General features: G+C 37.7%; 1 protein-coding gene and 1 pseudogene across 1 annotated transcript; one reads left to right on the top strand and one right to left on the bottom strand.

The window, feature by feature from the left end:
- Window positions 1–2,121: 2,121 nt before the first annotated feature.
- LOC123329620 lies at window positions 2,122–3,070 on the top strand (annotated as a pseudogene).
- A 6,401-nt stretch (window positions 3,071–9,471) lies between these two features.
- LOC112579496 (olfactory receptor 52A1-like) lies at window positions 9,472–10,535 on the bottom strand. Its single transcript, XM_044928993.1, has one exon. The coding sequence runs from the start codon at window positions 10,533–10,535 to the stop codon at window positions 9,585–9,587; it is 951 nt and encodes a 316-aa protein (XP_044784928.1). The 3' UTR covers window positions 9,472–9,584.
- Window positions 10,536–18,161: the final 7,626 nt, after the last annotated feature.

Consider the following 18,161-nt stretch of genomic DNA (forward strand, 5'->3'; position numbering starts at 1 on the left):
TGTCTCATGGAGTAAAATAATAATAATAATAATAATAATAACTCTCTGAAATTGAAAAAGTTTAATGAATTTGGTCAGCAGGGAAAATGATGTTCCAAGCAAGTTTTTCATAACTAAGACCAGCAAAGAACAACCTTCTCTTGCAAAGAATAACTTCTTTTCATAGCTAGGACCAGCAAAGAACAACTGACCACTTCTCACTCCTGCTTATGGAAACTAAGTGGATAGTTAGGAATGTGTCTAGGTTAAGTGGAGATGTCATTATATCTTGAAGTACAAACACAAGTACAAAACAATGAATGGAAATTGCAGAAAAAATAAAAGCCCAAGTCATAAAAATAAGTGTTAATACATTTTGGTATAGTCTGACTTTGAAGTTCTAGGAACTACAATTCAAAAACAGTAATAATAAATTTGAGAGTCTGCTTTGGAAGATCAAGGGGTTAAGGGCAGTGAGCATCAGGCTATTGGAGATGCTGAGTAGACCTGCAGATGTTTTAGTTGTATGAGAGAGGATCTTAAATGATTTGAAAACTATGTATCTTCAGCTGTTGTATTTGAAGATACACAGTTCAAAAAGGACGACAGTGGTTACAGGGTAGACATTAGCTCAATATAAGCTCAACTTCTTGTAAGAGTTGTACAGTAATTACACACATAGTTGTGGAAAGTATCAACATATACATAGTCAGCTGTCAGGAAGCTATACTGGATTCTGCATGAAAGGGTGATTTGATAGAACAATCTACAATACATTCCAAATTTAAATATTATGAATAGAAATAAGGGTTGTCTGGGGCTAGGGAAGCACTCAGAAAACTATTTGGAGTAGATGACTTGACTAATGGAGAAATATTTTGGAAAGTTCAGAACAACCACACTTTTAAAATCTATCAACCAGCTTGATTTAGACTTCAATAACTAATTACTATGCAACTTTTCTGCTTTAACTTCAAAAAAATATGTATTAATTAACCCATGTTTTTGTTATCCTTACAGCTGAACTTTATAGTTCATTACCAGTGTTCAGTTACTGGAAAGTGTCAAGTGTTCCCAGCAACAGCCTTTGTATTGCAATGAGATATCATTTCAGGAATTTCTTTTTCTGTTCCTGCTGACTCCCAAAACACTTCCACCTGAATGTGCCCGTGTTTTTTTTAGTTATTCTCCAGAGAACATCTTGAACAATTCTCCAAGAGGACCACTCTATATTTTTTGTGTTTCAGCCTTCATAGAAGAAACATTATTCACTCAAGCTTATCCCAAACCTCATCAGCATCTTCTCATTGCTCTCCTGGTGAAACATCCAAGGACTCTCTTCTCCTCCATCATGAACATTCTAACCGTATTAATTTTATTAACTAATATTTTCAAACTGCAGAATGTGTGGTAGAGAGACAGATCGAGGACTGTAGGCACTAAAAGGCCTGAGAAGTGGGGATATAAGACTTGCATCCTATGTCATAATTTCCAAGGTTATAAAAAAATATGCAGTTGCCATTGTCCATCTGATGTTTGGGCACTGAAGCAAGTTCATATTTGAAAATTCTTTGCTGAGAAGGAATTTCATGGTAAGGAGACATCTTGTTATTTGTAGTACTGGATTGTTCTGTAGAAACAAGACCTGCTACAGTGAAAGGACAGCAAAGAGTCGGGAGAAAGCTGAGAGGAAAGAAAAGGGGGTCCAAGGACTTTGATGTCTTTCTGTATAATGTATTGTTCCATATTTTTTCTTTTTTTTTTCTGATTTTAATGAAACATTAAAAAACAAAAGAGAAGACGGAGTGTGATAGGAAGAGGAGCATGATAAAAAAAGCCCAATCATATGGGCCCCATCATAGGCATGGAGTCCAAATACTCAGTTTTTATGTTGTGGTAGTCATTGACTATGGGGGGATAATTGTGCTAAAGTGAATACTGGTGAAACCTTCCATAGATCTCAATATTGTCATTTTCTCATTATTGGAAAAAAAAAAAGATAAATAAGCTAATGAAGCTGTTCTCTTATTTCTGTCATTCAGTAGTTGAGTGACTGGCTGAAAGTAGCATAGGTATATGAGAGTAGGGAGATTCAGAGTTTGACCAATGTTGCCCCCTCGCTAAGATGACCCCTAAACTGCCATGTCTATTATGAATGACACTGTGTTTATGCCCTCTGTGCTGACCTTTATTGGGATCCTTGGCCTAGAAACTGTACAGTGTTGGATTGGGATTCCATTCTGTGCAATGTTCATCATTGCTTTGATGGGAAATTCTAGACTTTTGATCATCATCAAATCTGAACCCAGTCTCCATGAGCCCATGTACATCTTCCTGGCCATGTTGGGAGCCATGGACATTGCATTTAGCACCAGCATTTTCCCCAAGATGCTTGGAATTTTTTGGTTTAACTTGTCAGAGATCTATTTTTATGCTTGCCTCTTTCAGATGTGGCTCATCCACACATCAGGGTATTGAATTGGGAGTCCTGCTGGCCATGGCTCTGGACCGCTATGTAGCAATCTGTTATTCTCTGAGGCATGGTAGCATATTCACTCACCAGCTAGTCACTAACATTGAAGTTGGAGTGACATTGCGGCCAGCCATTCTTGTTATCCCATGCCTACTGCTCATAAAGTGTCATTTGAAACTTTACAGAACCGAGTTAATATCCCACACTTACTATGAACATATGGCCCTGCTGTAGCATGCCACTGAAGATGTTTACATCAATAAATTCTATGGTGTCCTTGGGCTTTTTATTGTCTGTGGCCTTGACTTCATTTTGATCACCCTCTCCTATACACAGATATTTATCACTGTCTTCCATCTGCCCCAGAAAGAGGCATGGCTTAAGGCATTCAGTACATGTATTCCCCACATATGTGTCTTCTTCCAGTTCTATCTCCTTGATTTCTTCTCCTATTTTACTCACAGGTTTGGATCTTATATCCCATCATATGTATATATCACCTTGTCCAAACTTTACCTATTGGTACCACATTTCCTCAATCCATTTGTCTATGGGGTGAAGACCAAGCACATCTGAGATAGGGTAGCAAACACGTTCTGTTCCAAAGATCAGGCTTGACATTTGATCGAACTAGTTTCTCCTATGGATTTAATGTCTCATGTCTTGGGCACATGTGATCTGCAAAATCAGTTAGTGGCTTGAAGTATCATCTTACTTGATGATAAATACATTAATAAACAAATAAATGATTGTTTTAGAAAGTTCACAGGGCATTGAACTTAAGTCCAAATGAAGTTAGAAGAAATTGAGGGAAATAAAGCATAAGGCTCTCAAAGACTGAATGCTTTTATATTGAAAAGTCAGAAATGATAATTTTCCTCATCACCAGGGCCAGGTTTGGCTGAAACAGACAACTGTAGAGATCCTTTTTAAACCCAAGCATGCTGTAATACTTACATGGATTCTTCCATCTTTACAACTTGAAGATCCACCACCTTAATATAGTAAGCTTCCTCTAAATTCTAAAACTATTGTAAAATATTTTCTAGAATTTATTTATTCCATCAAAATATGTCCCTTGCATATCTTCTGGTCAAATATATACAGAAATTCACATAAATACCTTCTTCTTGAAGCTTATTTCTTGGTGATTCTCGTCACATAAAAACTTCTGTTTCAACAAATCTAGGATTAGGGCATACAATACTATGCTCATCTTTTGTGTTCTTAACTATTCATTTAATGTCTTTATTTGTATAAAGAGTAACTTGAGTAATAAAGCATTGGTATTTGGGCCATTTTATAAATGTTATGAATGTGGAGGCAAGTTCTAGAATTAATCTAGATAATACTATTCTAAAGTTTGTTAAATTATTTTACTGACTGAACAACCAATAACACTTTGACTAATAAGGAGAGAGGTCTAAGAAACCTGGACAGATATTACAGAAGCTAAGATTCTTACTGTATTTGTTTCCCAAAGTATCTTTGCTTTTTTTCATAGAAAGTTAAGGGTCTTTTTGTTCCTTATTAAGATGTTCATATGCCAATGATAATATGTAATGGAAAAACTACATTTGCATGCCTTTCATTAATGATTACAAGACTGGAAAATGTCAGTTTTCATTCCAATCCCAAAGAAAGGTAATGCCAAAGAATGGTCAAACTACCACACAATTGCACTCATCTCATATTCTAGTAAAATAATGCTCAAAAATCTCCAAGCCAGGCTTCAGCAATACGTGAACCATGAACTTCCTGATGTTCAAGCTGGTTTTAGAAAAGGCAGAGGAACCAGAGATCAAATTGCCAACATCTGCAGAATCATGGAAAAAGCAACAAAGTTCCAGAAAAACATCTATTTCGGCTTTATTGACTATGCCAAAGTCTTTGACTGTGTGGATCACAATAAACTGTGGAAAATTCTGAAAGAGATGGGAATATCAGACCACCTGACCTGCCTCTTGAGAAATCTGTATGCAGGTCAGGAAGCAACAGTTATACCGGACATGGAACATCAGATGGGTTCCAAATAGGAAAAGGAGTACGTCAAGGCCGTATATTGTCACCCTGCTTATTTAACATATATGCAGAGTACATCATGAGAAACGCTGGGCTGGAAGAAACACAAGCTGGAACCAAGATTGCCGGGAGAAATATCAATAACCTCAGATATGCAGATGACACAACCTTTATGGCAGAAAGTGAAGAGGAACTAAAAAGCCTCTTGATGAAAGTGAAAGTGGAGAGTGAAAAAGTTGGCTTAAATCTCAACATTCAGAAAACGAAGATCATGGCAGCTGGTCCCATCACTTCATGGGAAATAGATGGCGAAACAATGGAAACAGTGTCAGACTTTATATTTTTGGGCTCCAAACATCACTGCAGATTTTGGACGTGAATTTGAGTGAACTCTGGGAGTGGGTGATGGACAGGGAGGCCTCAGTTCAGTTCAGCTGCTCAGTCGTGTCTGGGTCTTTGCAACCCCATGAACTGCAGCACGCCAGGCCTCCCTGTCCATCACCAACTCCTGGAATCCACACAAACCAATGTCCATCGAGTAGGTGATACCATCCAACCATCTCATTCTCTGTTGTCCCCTTCTCCTCCTGCCCTCAATCTTTCCCAGCATCAGGATCTTTTCAAATGAGTCAGCTCTTTGCGTCAGGTGGCCAAACTATTGAAGTTTCAGCTTCAGCATCAGTCCTTCCAATGAACACCCAGGATTGATCTCCTTTAGAATGGACTGGTTGGATCTCCTTGCAGTCCAAGGGACTCTCAAGAGTCTTCTCCAGCACCACAGTTCAAAAGCATCAGTTCAGTGCTCAGCTTTCTTTATAGTCCAACTCTCACATCCATACATGACAACTGGAAAAGCCATAGCCTTGACTAGATGGACCTTTGTTGGCAAAGTAATGTCTCTGCTTTTTAATATGCTGTCTAGGTTGGTCTTAACTTTCCTTTCAAGGAGTAGGCATCTTTTAATTTCATGGTTTCAGTCACCATCTGTCAGTTCAATTCAGTCGCTCAGTCGTGTCCGACTCTTTGCGACCCCATGAATCACAGCACGCCAGGCCTCCCTGTCCATCACCAACTCCCAGAGTTCACGCAGACTCATGTCCATCGAGTCAGTGGTTCCATCCAGCCATCTCATCCTCTGTTGTCCCCTTCTCCTCCTGCCCCCAATCCCTCCCAGCATCAGAGTCTTTTCCAATGAGTCAACTCTTGGCATGAGGTGGCCAAAGTACTGGAGTTTCAGCTTTAGCATCATTCCTTCCAAAGAAATCCCAGGGCTGATATCCTTCAGAATGGACTGGTTGGATTTCCTTGCAGTCCAAGGGACTCTCAAGAGTCTTCTCCAACACCACAGTTCAAAAGCATCAATTCTTCAGCGCTCAGCCTTCTTCACAGTCCAACTCTCACATCCATACATGACCAAAGGAAAAACCATAGCCTTGACTAGATGGACCTTTGTTCGCAGAGTAATGTCTCTGCTTTGGGGTTGCAGAGTCAGACACGACTGAGCGATTGAACTGAACTGAACTGAACTGATGGCAGTTCTATTTCCAGTTTTTTATGGAATTTCCACAGTGTTCTCCATTGTGGCTGTACTAGTCTGCATTCCCATCAACATTGTAAGAGGGTTCCCTTTTCTCTACACCCTCTCCAGAATTTATTGTTTGTAGATTTTTTGATGGCAGACATTCTGACCGGCGTGAGATGGTATCGCCTTGTGTCTTTGATTTGCATTTCTCTGATTATGAGTGATGTTGAGCATCTTTTCATGTGTTTGTTAGCCATCCATCTTTTTTGGAGAAATGCTGTTTAGTTCTTTGGCCCATTTTTAAAATTCATTGTTTATTTTTCTGGTATTGAGCTGCATGAGCTGCTTGTATATTTTTGAGATTAATTCTTTGTAAGTTGCTTCATTTGTTATTACTTTCTCTCATTCTTAAGGCTGTCTTTTCACCTTGCTTACAGTTTTCTTCATTGTGCAAAAGCTTTTAAGTTTAATTAGGTCCCATTTGTTTATTTTTGCTTTTATTTCCATTACTCAGGAGGTGGGTCATAGAGGATCCTGCTGTAATTTATGTCAGAGAGTGTTTTGCCTATGTTTTCCTCTAGGAGTTTTATAGTTTCTGGTCTTACATTTAGATCTTTAATCCGTTTTGAGTTTTTTTTTGTGTGTGTAGGTGTTAGAAAGTGTTCTTGTTTTATTCTTTTACAAGTGGTTGACCAGTTTTCCCAACACCACTTGTTAAAGAAATTGTCTTTTCTCCATTGTATATTCTTGCCTCCTTTGTCAAAGATAAGGTGCACATTGGTGCATGGTACAACCCCCACTCTTTACTGCCCCCCATTATACTGCCCATTCAGTAAACAGCAAAACATGCCCAATTTATTAATAGGAGAATAAAAATTTAATCAACAATGAGATTTCATCTTTTCATCCCTCAGACTGTTAAAGATTTAAAGTCTGATAAAGTCCAGCAGTTGTGAAGTCATGAGTAAATAGTTTATAAGAATGTATATTTTGGTAGGTAATTTTATTTTGGAATTGTATATTCAAAAGGTTTATAATTACTTGTTTTAGATGGCATAAAGGAAATTATGAATGCTAAAGAAGTATATTGTAAGACATCTAAGAATCATTTCTTAATTCTCAAAGTTGTACAATTTAGGGTTGAAAACAATATCACATGCCATTTTTTCTAATCATTTTTTGCTTAAATTTCCTCTTACTATCCCAGAAAAACTCACCTCATTTTGTATTTAGCCATCATGATACTCACCTTCAGTATGCAACATTTTATTCTTGTACCTTATTTTAAAAACTTCACAGATTACAGAAATATTAACTTAAAAACAATATTTTTTTCCAAATCTCACCCATTTAGTTGTAACAATTTTCAACATTTGATTTATAGTCTTCCAGGTTGCCTGGCACTACCCATTTTAAATTTTAAGTGATATTATCAAATTATATACCCAAATGTGCACTTTCCCTTATTGTTAACTAAGAACTGTTCTGGAATAGTCCCCCAAACTGCTAAAACCTCCTTTGCTATGATAGGATAAAAACTTTAGGCCATAAATTTAAGGTTGATTTTAGTATCTATTTCACAGAGAAGAGAATGTAAACTTAGATTTTTTTTCCTGTTGTCCCAGAGTTGTATTAAAACCTAAAGTTGAAGAAAAAAGTCACTAAGTATTCCTAAGTTATGAATAGTTGACATGGTTTATAAATTGCATTTGTCTCTATTGCTGCTACTGATTACCATCTCTACTGCCCACCATTTTACCATTTCCTGCTCAAATCTCAGCACTTGAGAGAGTGATAGCATTCATGATTTGTCCTGGAGCTTCCTTATACCCTGCTCTTGGGAGAGCAGACGGTTGTGATTTTCCACACCTGGACCCAAGGGAGTCAGATTCAAAAAATTACCATGAAGATTGGACATTTCTCAAAAAAGTGAAAGACTGACACTCTTGTCCTCTAAATATTTAATTTCCTACAAAATCTGGAGATTAATTTGTACATGCTATTACCACTTCTCTCTCATTACCATGTCTCTGTTCCCTCTTGTTCACTAGGAATTAAAAAGGATACAAAGTTTACAAACTCATGAAAATTGATCACTGTGTCAAATTTACCTCTATGCCACTATTCTATAGCATAGTATTATAATGGCTTGCTGCTGCTAAGTCACTTCAGTTGTGTCCGACTCTGTGTGACCCCATAGATGGCGGCCCACCAGGCTCCTCCATCCCTGGGATTCTTCAGGCAAGAACACTGGAGTTGGCTGCTATTTCCTTCTTCAATGCATGAAAGGGAAAAGTGAAAGAGAAGTCACTCAGTCGTGTTCGACTCTTCGCGACCCCATGGTCTGCAGCCTACCAGGCTCCTCCATCCATGGGAATCTGATAACACTTGATGAATTAATTAAAATGAATAATTTTACTGCTTATGAGTTTTGTGCCTATAACTTTATGGATGACCCTGCAAGTATACTGAAATTTTTAGACTTTATTTTCTCATTACAAACATAGAGATATAATTTCTGTCTGTTTTGTTTTTTATAAGAACTGTAAGCATATACTTCCTCCATTTTTTTAAAGAAGACCCTGATGACCAAGAAACAAAATCAAGAACTAGATTTATTGAATACTTGGATGCAGATGGTGACTGCAGCCATGAAATTAAAAGACACTTACTCCTTGGAAAGAAAGTTATGACCAACCTAGAGAGCATATTCAAAAGCAGAGACATTACTCTGCCAACAAAGGTCCATTTAGTCAAGGCTATGGTTTTTCCTGTGGTCATGTATGGATGTGAGAGTTGGACTGTGAAGAAGGCTGAGCGCTGAAGAATTGATGCTTTTGAACTGTGGTGTTGGAGAAGACTCCCGAGAGTCCCTTGGACTGCAAGGAGATCCAACCAGTCCATTCTGAAGGAGATCAGCCCTGGGTGTTCTTTGGAAGGAATGATGCTAAAGCTGAAACTCCAGTACTTTGGCCACCTCATGCCAAGAGTTGACTCATTGGAAAAGACTCTGATGCTGGGAGGGATTGGGGGCAGGAGGAGAAGGGGATGACAGAGGATGAGATGGCTGGATGGAATCACTGACTCAATGAACATGAGTCTGCGTGAACTCTGGGAGTTGGTGATGGACAGGGAGGCCTGGCGTGCTGCGATTCATGGGGTCACAAAGAGTCGGACACGACTGAGTGACTGAACTGGGTATTGCAGAACATTAAGCCCTGGGCATATCTAAATTCATTGAGAGATGCACAATTTGTGAATCTTTCGAGAGCTAGATGTTTACAAGAGTACACTCAAGCAGGTACTAAAAAAATTAAAGAGAAATGTAAAGGAGAAACATTCAGTATTTTCCTCCTTTATGCTTATCATTCTCACTACCCATCTAGGATCCACAATCCTATTGACTGCTGTCATGGGTTAATAGGCAATAGCTAACATGCTTGCAAAAAAAAAAAAAAAAAAATTAAATAGAAAACTTGAGCAAAACTTGTTATTGGAAAAAACATTTCCAATAGCAAGGACTCTGCTGTTTTATCATGTTTTGAAATAGTGTTACTATTCACAAAAAGGTAAACATAAAAGTTTTTCTCACAGTAAGTTCCTTGAACAAAATATTTTTACCGTATGGACACGGATCTGCTTGGTCTTTGCACCATAGACAAGTGGATTGAGAAATGGAGGGACTAGCAGATAAGTGCTAGAAAAGAGGATGTGAATATAAGGAGGGATGTGAGAACCAAATCTATGTGCAAAGAAGGAGAAGAAACCAAGGGAGTAGAACTGGAGGAAGACACAGATGTGAGCAACACAAGTGTTGAATGCTTTCAACCTAGCCTCCTTCTGAGGCAGACGAAAAACTGTGATGAATATCTGTATGTAGGACAACGTGATTAATACAATGTCAAGCCCAGCAACAGTGAAGGCTACAAACAAACCATAGATTTTGTTGACCCTGATATTTTCTGCAGCCAGTTTCACAACAGCCATATGTTCACAGTAGGAATGAGAGATGACTGTTGTATGGTAAAATTGTAATCGAAACTTTATCAGTACTGGGCATGGTGCTACAAGAATGGCAGCCCTGAGTGTTACCATAGCTGCTATTTGAGTGACTAACTGGTGAGAGAAGATGGCAGCATGTCTGAGTGGATAACAGATGGCTACATAGCGGTCCAGAGCCATGGCCAGCAAGATGCCTGACTCTATGCCCTGAAATGTGTGAATGAGCCACATTTGAAGCAGGCAACAATCAAAATATATCTCTGTTACATGACACCAGAAGATTCCTAGCATCTTGGGCACAATGCTTGTGCTGAGAGCAATATCTGTGACTCCTAGCATACCTAGAAAAATGTACATGGGCTGATGGAGACTGTGTTCCGATTTGATGATGATGAGAAGCAAGGAGTTTCCAATCATAGCCATGAGATACATGGCACAAAATGGAATCCCAATCCAGCACTGCACAGACTCTAGGCCTGGGATCCCTATTAGTGTGAACTCAGAAGGCATGAAGACTGTGGTGTTGTAAATGGACATAGTGTCCTTGGGTCTCATGATGCAAACAAAATACATATCTCAGTCCATGCTACTTCCTCTTCTACTTCTTATTTTCATCCAAAGTCTTCATATTGAGTGTGTATGTTTTTGGTAGATCTCTCAGATAATATCATCCACCTCATATAATATCATATAAAATATCATATCATATCATCCATATAATATAAAAGGTAAAAGAAAGATCGATCCACAATGACACACCATGTTTTTAACAATGGCATGTACATTACAGGCATAAGTCCTGTACCATCATAAAAATTTGTATCAGCATAACAGTACAACTGCATTAGAACCAGCCAAATACCTGAGTTCCCAGATGGCACTTGTGGTAAAGAACCCACCTGCCACTGCAGGAGACATAAGAGATACAGGTTCAATCCCTGGCTTGGGACAGTACCCTGGAGGAGGACAGGGTAACTCACTACAGTATTCTTGCTTTTAAAATCCCACAGACAGAGGAGCCTGGTGGACTACAGTCCATGGGGTTGCAAAAAGTCGGACATGACTGAAGTGGCTTAGTACCTATGCACAAGGACTGCTTACTCAACTGCTGATGTGTCTGTCATTTCACTTCAAAGCTGTGAAAACAAAAAAGTTGTTTATTTTAGTTGGCAATTATGTTTTAATCAGAAGTTAATGATTCTCTTCGTATTCCACATTTCATTTACTGCTTCAGCATTCTTATTATTCTCAGTTGTCTCTCAGTCAAAGCCATTCGGTTCGGACATCAAGAGTCTGACAATATATTAGTGCAGGTTGCTCTCTAAGAAAGAGAATAAACATAGGAACACTCGTCACCTAAAAGCAAAATATATTTGTCTAGGTATTGATGATATATATTATCTATCTATGTGTAAAACTAGATGTCTTTTCAGAAGAACTTGAAGGAAGAGTTTTAGAAAAGATCATTCAAATCTGTGTACATTTGATAAGTCTAGACCAAAGTTTCTGGATACTGTTTTATGTTTCTAGTAAAAATGAATTGTTTTGCCTATATTTCTAATAGCTGAAATGCTTCATTTTTCTGCTTAAAATAAAATATATTCTGTAATACACATTACAAACTGTTTAGAGTCAAGAGAACTCAAGAAAGCAATATTGGCAACAGTAGCAAAATATGTAGGTATGAGGACTCATTCTTAATGACTGATGGATATAGGAACATGGATAATTGACTGGAATAGAGGCTTCACTCTTGGGTTTTCACTTTTTGTTTCTCTTCTTTTTCACAACTACTTGTAAGGCCTCCTAAGACAACAATTTTGCCTTTTTTAATTTCTTTTTATTGGAGATGGTCTTGATCACTGCCTCCTGTACAATGTCAGGAACCTCTGTCCATAGTTCTTCAGGCACTCTGTCTACCAGATCTAATTCCTTGAATTGATTTGTCACTTCCACTGTATAATCATAAGGGATTTGATTCAGATCATACCTGAATGGTCTAGTGGTTTTCCCTACTTTCTTCAATTTAAGTCTGAATTTGGCAATAAGGAGTTCATGATCTGAGCCACAGCCAGCTCCCAGTCTTGTTTTTGTTGACTATATAAAACTTCTCCATCTTTGGCTGCAAAGAATATAATCAATCTGATTTTGGTATTGACCATCTGGTGATATCTATGTGTAGAGTCTTCTCTTGTGTTGTTGGAAGCAGGTGTTTGCCATGACCAGTGGGTTCTCTTGGCAAAACTCTATTAGCCTTTGCCCTGTTTCATTCCGTATTCCAAGACCAAATTTGCCTGTTACTCCAGATGTTTCTTGACTTCCTACTTTTTCATTCCAGTCGCCTATAATGAAAAGGACATTTTTGGGAGTGTTAATTCTAGAAGGTCTTCATAGAATTGGTCAACCTCAGCTTGTTCAGCATTACTGGTCGGGGCAAAACTTGGATTCTGTGATATTGAATGGTTTGACTTGGAAATGAACAGAGATCATTCTGTCACTTTTGAGGTGCATCCAAGTACTGCATTTAGGGTCTTTTGTTGACTATGATAGCTACTCCATTTCTCCTAAGGGATTCTTTTCCACAGTAGTAGATATAATGGTCATCAGAGTTAAATTCACCCATTCCAGTCCATTTTAGTTTGCTGATTCCTAAAATGTCAATGTTCATTCTTGCCATCTCCTCTTTGACCATTTCTAATTTGCCTTGATTCATGAACATAACATTCCAGGTTCCTACACAATATTGCTCTAACAGCATCAGACTTTACTTTCATCACCAGTCATGTCCACAATTGGGTGTTGTTTTTGCTTTGGCTCCATCTCTTCATTCTTTCTGGAGTTATTTCTCCACTGATCTCCAGTAGCAGAGAGTTAATCTTTCAGTGTCCTTTATTTTTGCCTTTTCATACTGTTCACGGGGTTCTCAAGGCAAGAATACCGTAGTGGTTTACTCTTCCCTTCTCCAGTGGACCACAGCTTCTTGGAACTCTCCACTGTGACCCATCCGTCTTAGTAGCTGCAAAAAGAAAAGAAGCGAAAAGCAAAAGAGAAAAGGAAAGATATACCCGTTTGAATGCAGAGTTCCAAAGAATAGCAAGGAGAGATTAAAAAAAAAAAGCCTTCATGTTTACCTGTGGCAGATTCATGTTGATATTTGGCAAAACTAATACAATTGTGTAAAGTTTAAAAATAAAATAAAATTAAAAAAAAAAGCCTTCCTAAGTGAACAATGCAAAGAAATAGAGGGAAACAATAGAATGGGAAAGACTAAAGATGTCTTCAAGAAAATTAGAGATACCAAGGGAACAATTCATGCAAAGATGGGCACAATAATGGACAGAAATGGTATGGCCCTAACAGAAGCAGATGGAGAAGGAAATGGCAACCCACTCCAGTGTTCTTGCCTGGAGAATCCCAGGGATGGCAGAGCCTGGTGGGCTGCTGTCTCTGGGGTTGCACAGAATCAGACACAACTGAAGCGACTTAGCAGCAGCAGCAGCAGCAGCAACAGAAGCAGAAGATATTAAGAAGAGGTGACAAGAATACACAATATAACTATACAGCAAAGATCTTCATGACTCAGATAATCACGATGGTTTGACCACTCACCTGGAGCGAGATGTCCTAGAATGTGAAGTCAAGTGGGCCTTAGGAGGCATCACCATGAACAAAGCTAGTGGAGGTGATGGAATTCCAGTAGAGCTATTTCAAATCCTGAAAGATGATGCTGTGAAAGTGCTATACTCAATAGGCCAGCAAATTTGGAAAACTCAGCAGTGGCCACAGGACTGGAAAAGGTCAGTTTTCATTCCAACCCCAGAGAGGTAATGCCAAAGAATGTTAAAACGACCACATAATTGCACTCATCTCACACGCTAGTAAAGTAATGCTCAACATTCTCCAAGCCATGCTTCAGCAGTACATGAACCGTGAACTTCCAGATGTTCAAACTGGTTTTAGAAAAGGCAGACGAACCAGAGACCAAATTGCCAACATCTGCTGGATCATGGAAAAAGCAAGAGAGTTCCAGAAAAACATCTATTTCTGCTTTATTGACTATGCCAAGCCTTTAACTGTGTGGATCACCAAACTGTGGAAAATTCTGAAAGAGAAGGAAATACCAGACCACCTGACTTGCCTCTTGAGAAATCTGTATGCAGGTCAAGAAGCAACAGTTAGAACTGGACATGGGACAACAGACTGGTTCCAAATTGGGAAAGGAGTACGACAAAGCTGTATACGGTCACCCTGCTTATTTTAACTTATATGCAGGGTACCTCCTGAGAAATGCTGGAATGGATGAAGCACAAGCTGGAATCAAGATTGCTGGGATAAATATCAATAACCTCAGATATGCAGATGATTCCACCCTTATGGCAGAAAGTGAAGAAGAACTAAAGAGCCTCATGTTGAAAGTGAAAAAGGAGAGTGAAAAATTTGGTTTAAAACTCAACATTCCGAAAACTAAGATCATGACATCCGGCAAATAGATAGGGAAACAGTGACAGACTTCATTTTTGAGGGCTCCAAAATTACTGCCAATGATGACTGAAGCCATGAAATTAAAAGACACTTGGTCCTTGGAAGAAAAGCTATGACCAACCTAAACAGTATATAAAAATGCAGAGACATTACTTTGCCAACAAAGGTCCATCTAGTCAAAGCTATGGTTTTTCCAGTAGTCATGTATGGATGTGAGAGTTGGTCTATAAAGAAAGCTGAGCACTAAAGAATTGATGCTTTTGAACTGTGTTGTTGGATAAGACTCTTGAGAGTCCCCTGGACAGCAAGGAGATCCCAACCAGTCCATTCTAAAGGAAATCAGTCCTGGAATATTCACTGGAAAGACTGATGTTGAAGCTGAAACCCCAAAACTTTAGCCACCTGATGTGAAGTTGTGACTCATTTGAAAAGACCCTGATGCTAGGAAAGATTGAAGGTGGGAGAAGAAGGGGACGACAGAGGATGAGATGGTTAGATGGCATCACCAACTCCATGACATGCGTTTGAGTAAACTCTGGGAGTTGGTGATGGACAGGGAAGCCTGGCCTGCTGCTGTCCATGGGTTTGCAAAGAGTCAGACATGAATGAATGATTCTTGGGTTTAAACTTTCAGAGCTATCATTAGCATAAGATTTGACTAATTTAGGCTCATTAATTTTTCATGAAAAATAAAATCTGAAACACTTTAGTCATGTTTTCTGAGCTGAGGTATAAGAAAGTATTAGAAAATGAAGTGGTGGAAGGATGTGTTCCCTAAAATAATTCAAATATAGGACTAAACAGAGAAGACAGAGAGCTGACCTTAGAATTTCAGAAATATTTAAGAAGAGAAATTTAGAGCAACTTAAAAAAAGGTAATCATTACTCAATTCATTGACTCTTTTGTGAAAACTTTGGAGCTTATCTATTATATGAAAGCTGTTATCTGATCAAAAGCATTTCCTATTGCATATTTTGCATTGCATACATTGCATATTTTAAAGCAGAAATCCTCAAACCATACATTAGAGAGATATTTGTAATTCTGTGAAAATAGGGATAGGTTTTATTGTTTTTTTCATGGACTCTCCAATAAAGTTGCTTCATATGAGTAAACTGATAATCAGCAAACCCTACAATGAATGTCAACAAAATAGGGCAGTAACACAGGAAGCAGCTGTGGTTCCTGTTGCTAAACCACAAATGAAAGAATCAATAGGTCATTTTAATTCTGCAGCCTGTATCAGTTGACAATTATCTATGTTAGACTAGTCACTAAAAGAAGCAGTTGGATATCCATAGGTTTGCTCCTCAGTGATTAATTTTATGATCAATCCATACCTCACTGACTCTAGTAATAATCATTTTTCTTTCTAAAACATAATAAGAATTAAAGTACAAATCCTTTAAAACCAACCACAGTTTCTGAGATTTTTAAGAGGTAGGAGCAATATTTGAGTTTGATAAGTACAGACAGTGGAATGTCAGATGGAAAATACATAATTGAGCACAGGGTTGGTGGAATAGAGTGATGATTATTGAAAAATCTGGCAATGAAACATTATGGAGGTAATCTTGGGAACAGTGAAACTTACTTGCTAATTGTTGGGTGCTGGTTCTGCTCTCACTAGATTATCAGAAAAGTATTGTCAGTTCTTCATATTAACATTACTCAACTCTTATAACACACTGCCTCTTGTTTGTGTTACGTGTTCTCAGTTCCTCTTCATTCTATTCGGTCCCTCTGTAACAACACTCATTCAACATCAGGAACACGAATCCATTTTGTAAGGAGTCATCTGCAATGGGGAAACATCTCTGGGACAGCCTTTCATGCTTTTCTCTTGTCTCTATAGCAGACATTCTCCATATTTTGTAAGTCTGTTTTAGATCATGTATTTGTGCTCATTTTCTAATAAAAGCCAGGGCAAGATCTGTATTACTTGGAGGCATAACATCAATTTATTTAGTTTGAATTGAATAAGAAAGCTGCTACCCATCAGTTTATGTTCTATAATGAATGTGTGGAGAAGGAGGATTTATAAACATAAAATGAGGGGTTTATTAGCCATCAGTTAAACCACAAGGGACCCAGCAAATTATAGTTATGTCCTCTTGGGTTCATCCACACCTAATATCCCTGAAATTATTATTACAACTTACAGACACATCCCTGCTCTTCTATTTTTCTCTTGCATAAAATGAATGAGATATTTATATATACCAGTGTTCTTTTTATATTTCAGTTGTTTTTCTGGATCTCCCAATTTGCCAAAAAAAAAAAAAAAAAAAATTAAGCTCTACTTAAATATAGACATTTCTTTGCCAATGATTTCTACTTGAATAAACAACCTGTGACACTTTCTTTCAATGAGGGAATTTGAGAGGAAAAATCTGTATCCATATGCTATTTTATTATGCACTTCTCATTTCCTGCAGGCTCACTCCTTTGATTTGTCTTTTATTGAGACTATTTTTGTATATTCAGTATTTTTTGGTTTGTTTATTTCTTAGAGTGACCAATAGTGGTTGACATTTCTATATCTACTAGAGAGAGTTGTGACTAAATTGTACACATGAATAAATTTTTTCCATTCCTCACTTTACAATTTTCCCTCTTTTCCTCCTCTTTTCCTTCATAAAGAAGGTATTACGTGTGTCAGATATATGAAAGTATCATTCCATGTGCTTTTAATTAAGAAAATATATCTTCAAATTTTGGGAAGTAAAGAGAGAAAAATTAGGATATCTTTTATCATGAGTGCAAATAAATTCTAAGAAAGTTTTAGGCACATGATAACTTTCTCTTTGATATTTTACCCAATTTTTAGACTTTCTTATATGTAACTAAATTTTAGATATACTTGATGTAGCTTAGACATGTTGGAAAATTTAGGACAAGTCTTTTCTGTGGGCTAGAGGAGGTTATTTCCAATGTATTTGAGGGTGATTAAGAGATATGATGAAAAGGAAAAGATCCTAAATTTTCTTTCCAGAAATTCTTCTGTGGAGGAGAATGAAAACATTATACTGATTCATGTTGAATGGAATTGATTCAGAGGTCCAGCTGACATCTGTACTTCCCTTCAGCCTATCTTTTATTTTCTGATATACCATTTCGTTTATCACCTGTTCTCTTCTACTAATTGAGTATAAATTTTGATGTTTCCCCAAGTTCTTACTTGAGTCCTTTTGCTCAAATTATACAAATATGATGGCAATTTTATCTACTTAAAATAAATCAGTTACCTTCAACATGTCAGCTACTAGAACAATACTCCAACACAATTTTTTTTTTTCATTTTCATCACTCTGTTCCCAGTACAGAAGGCTAGCATATCTTATTCAGATTTCAGTTCATGTGAATATGTTTGAAAAACTGTCCCCAGTTAATTTTGCTCCCAGAAGGATAAATTTACTTTTTCTTTATTTTACCATTTAGAAATACCTTCATACCTAAATCAATCCTACGCTTGTTGGGTTTTTCTTTCTTTCTTTTTCCCTTCTCTTTTTCTTGTTCATTTTTTAAAGAAAAGTTATTAAATATTATTTAACATAGAATGTAATCAATTTTAACTTGTTTACCATGATTACAGATATGTATTCATTATGAAGCAAACATCAGTCTTGCAAACTAGGTCATTAGCAGAGTAAGACCTAAGAACTGTTTTCTGTCCATCT

Source organism: Bubalus bubalis, chromosome 16 (assembly GCF_019923935.1).
Source record: "Bubalus bubalis isolate 160015118507 breed Murrah chromosome 16, NDDB_SH_1, whole genome shotgun sequence".
NCBI classification, from domain to species: domain Eukaryota; kingdom Metazoa; phylum Chordata; class Mammalia; order Artiodactyla; family Bovidae; genus Bubalus; species Bubalus bubalis.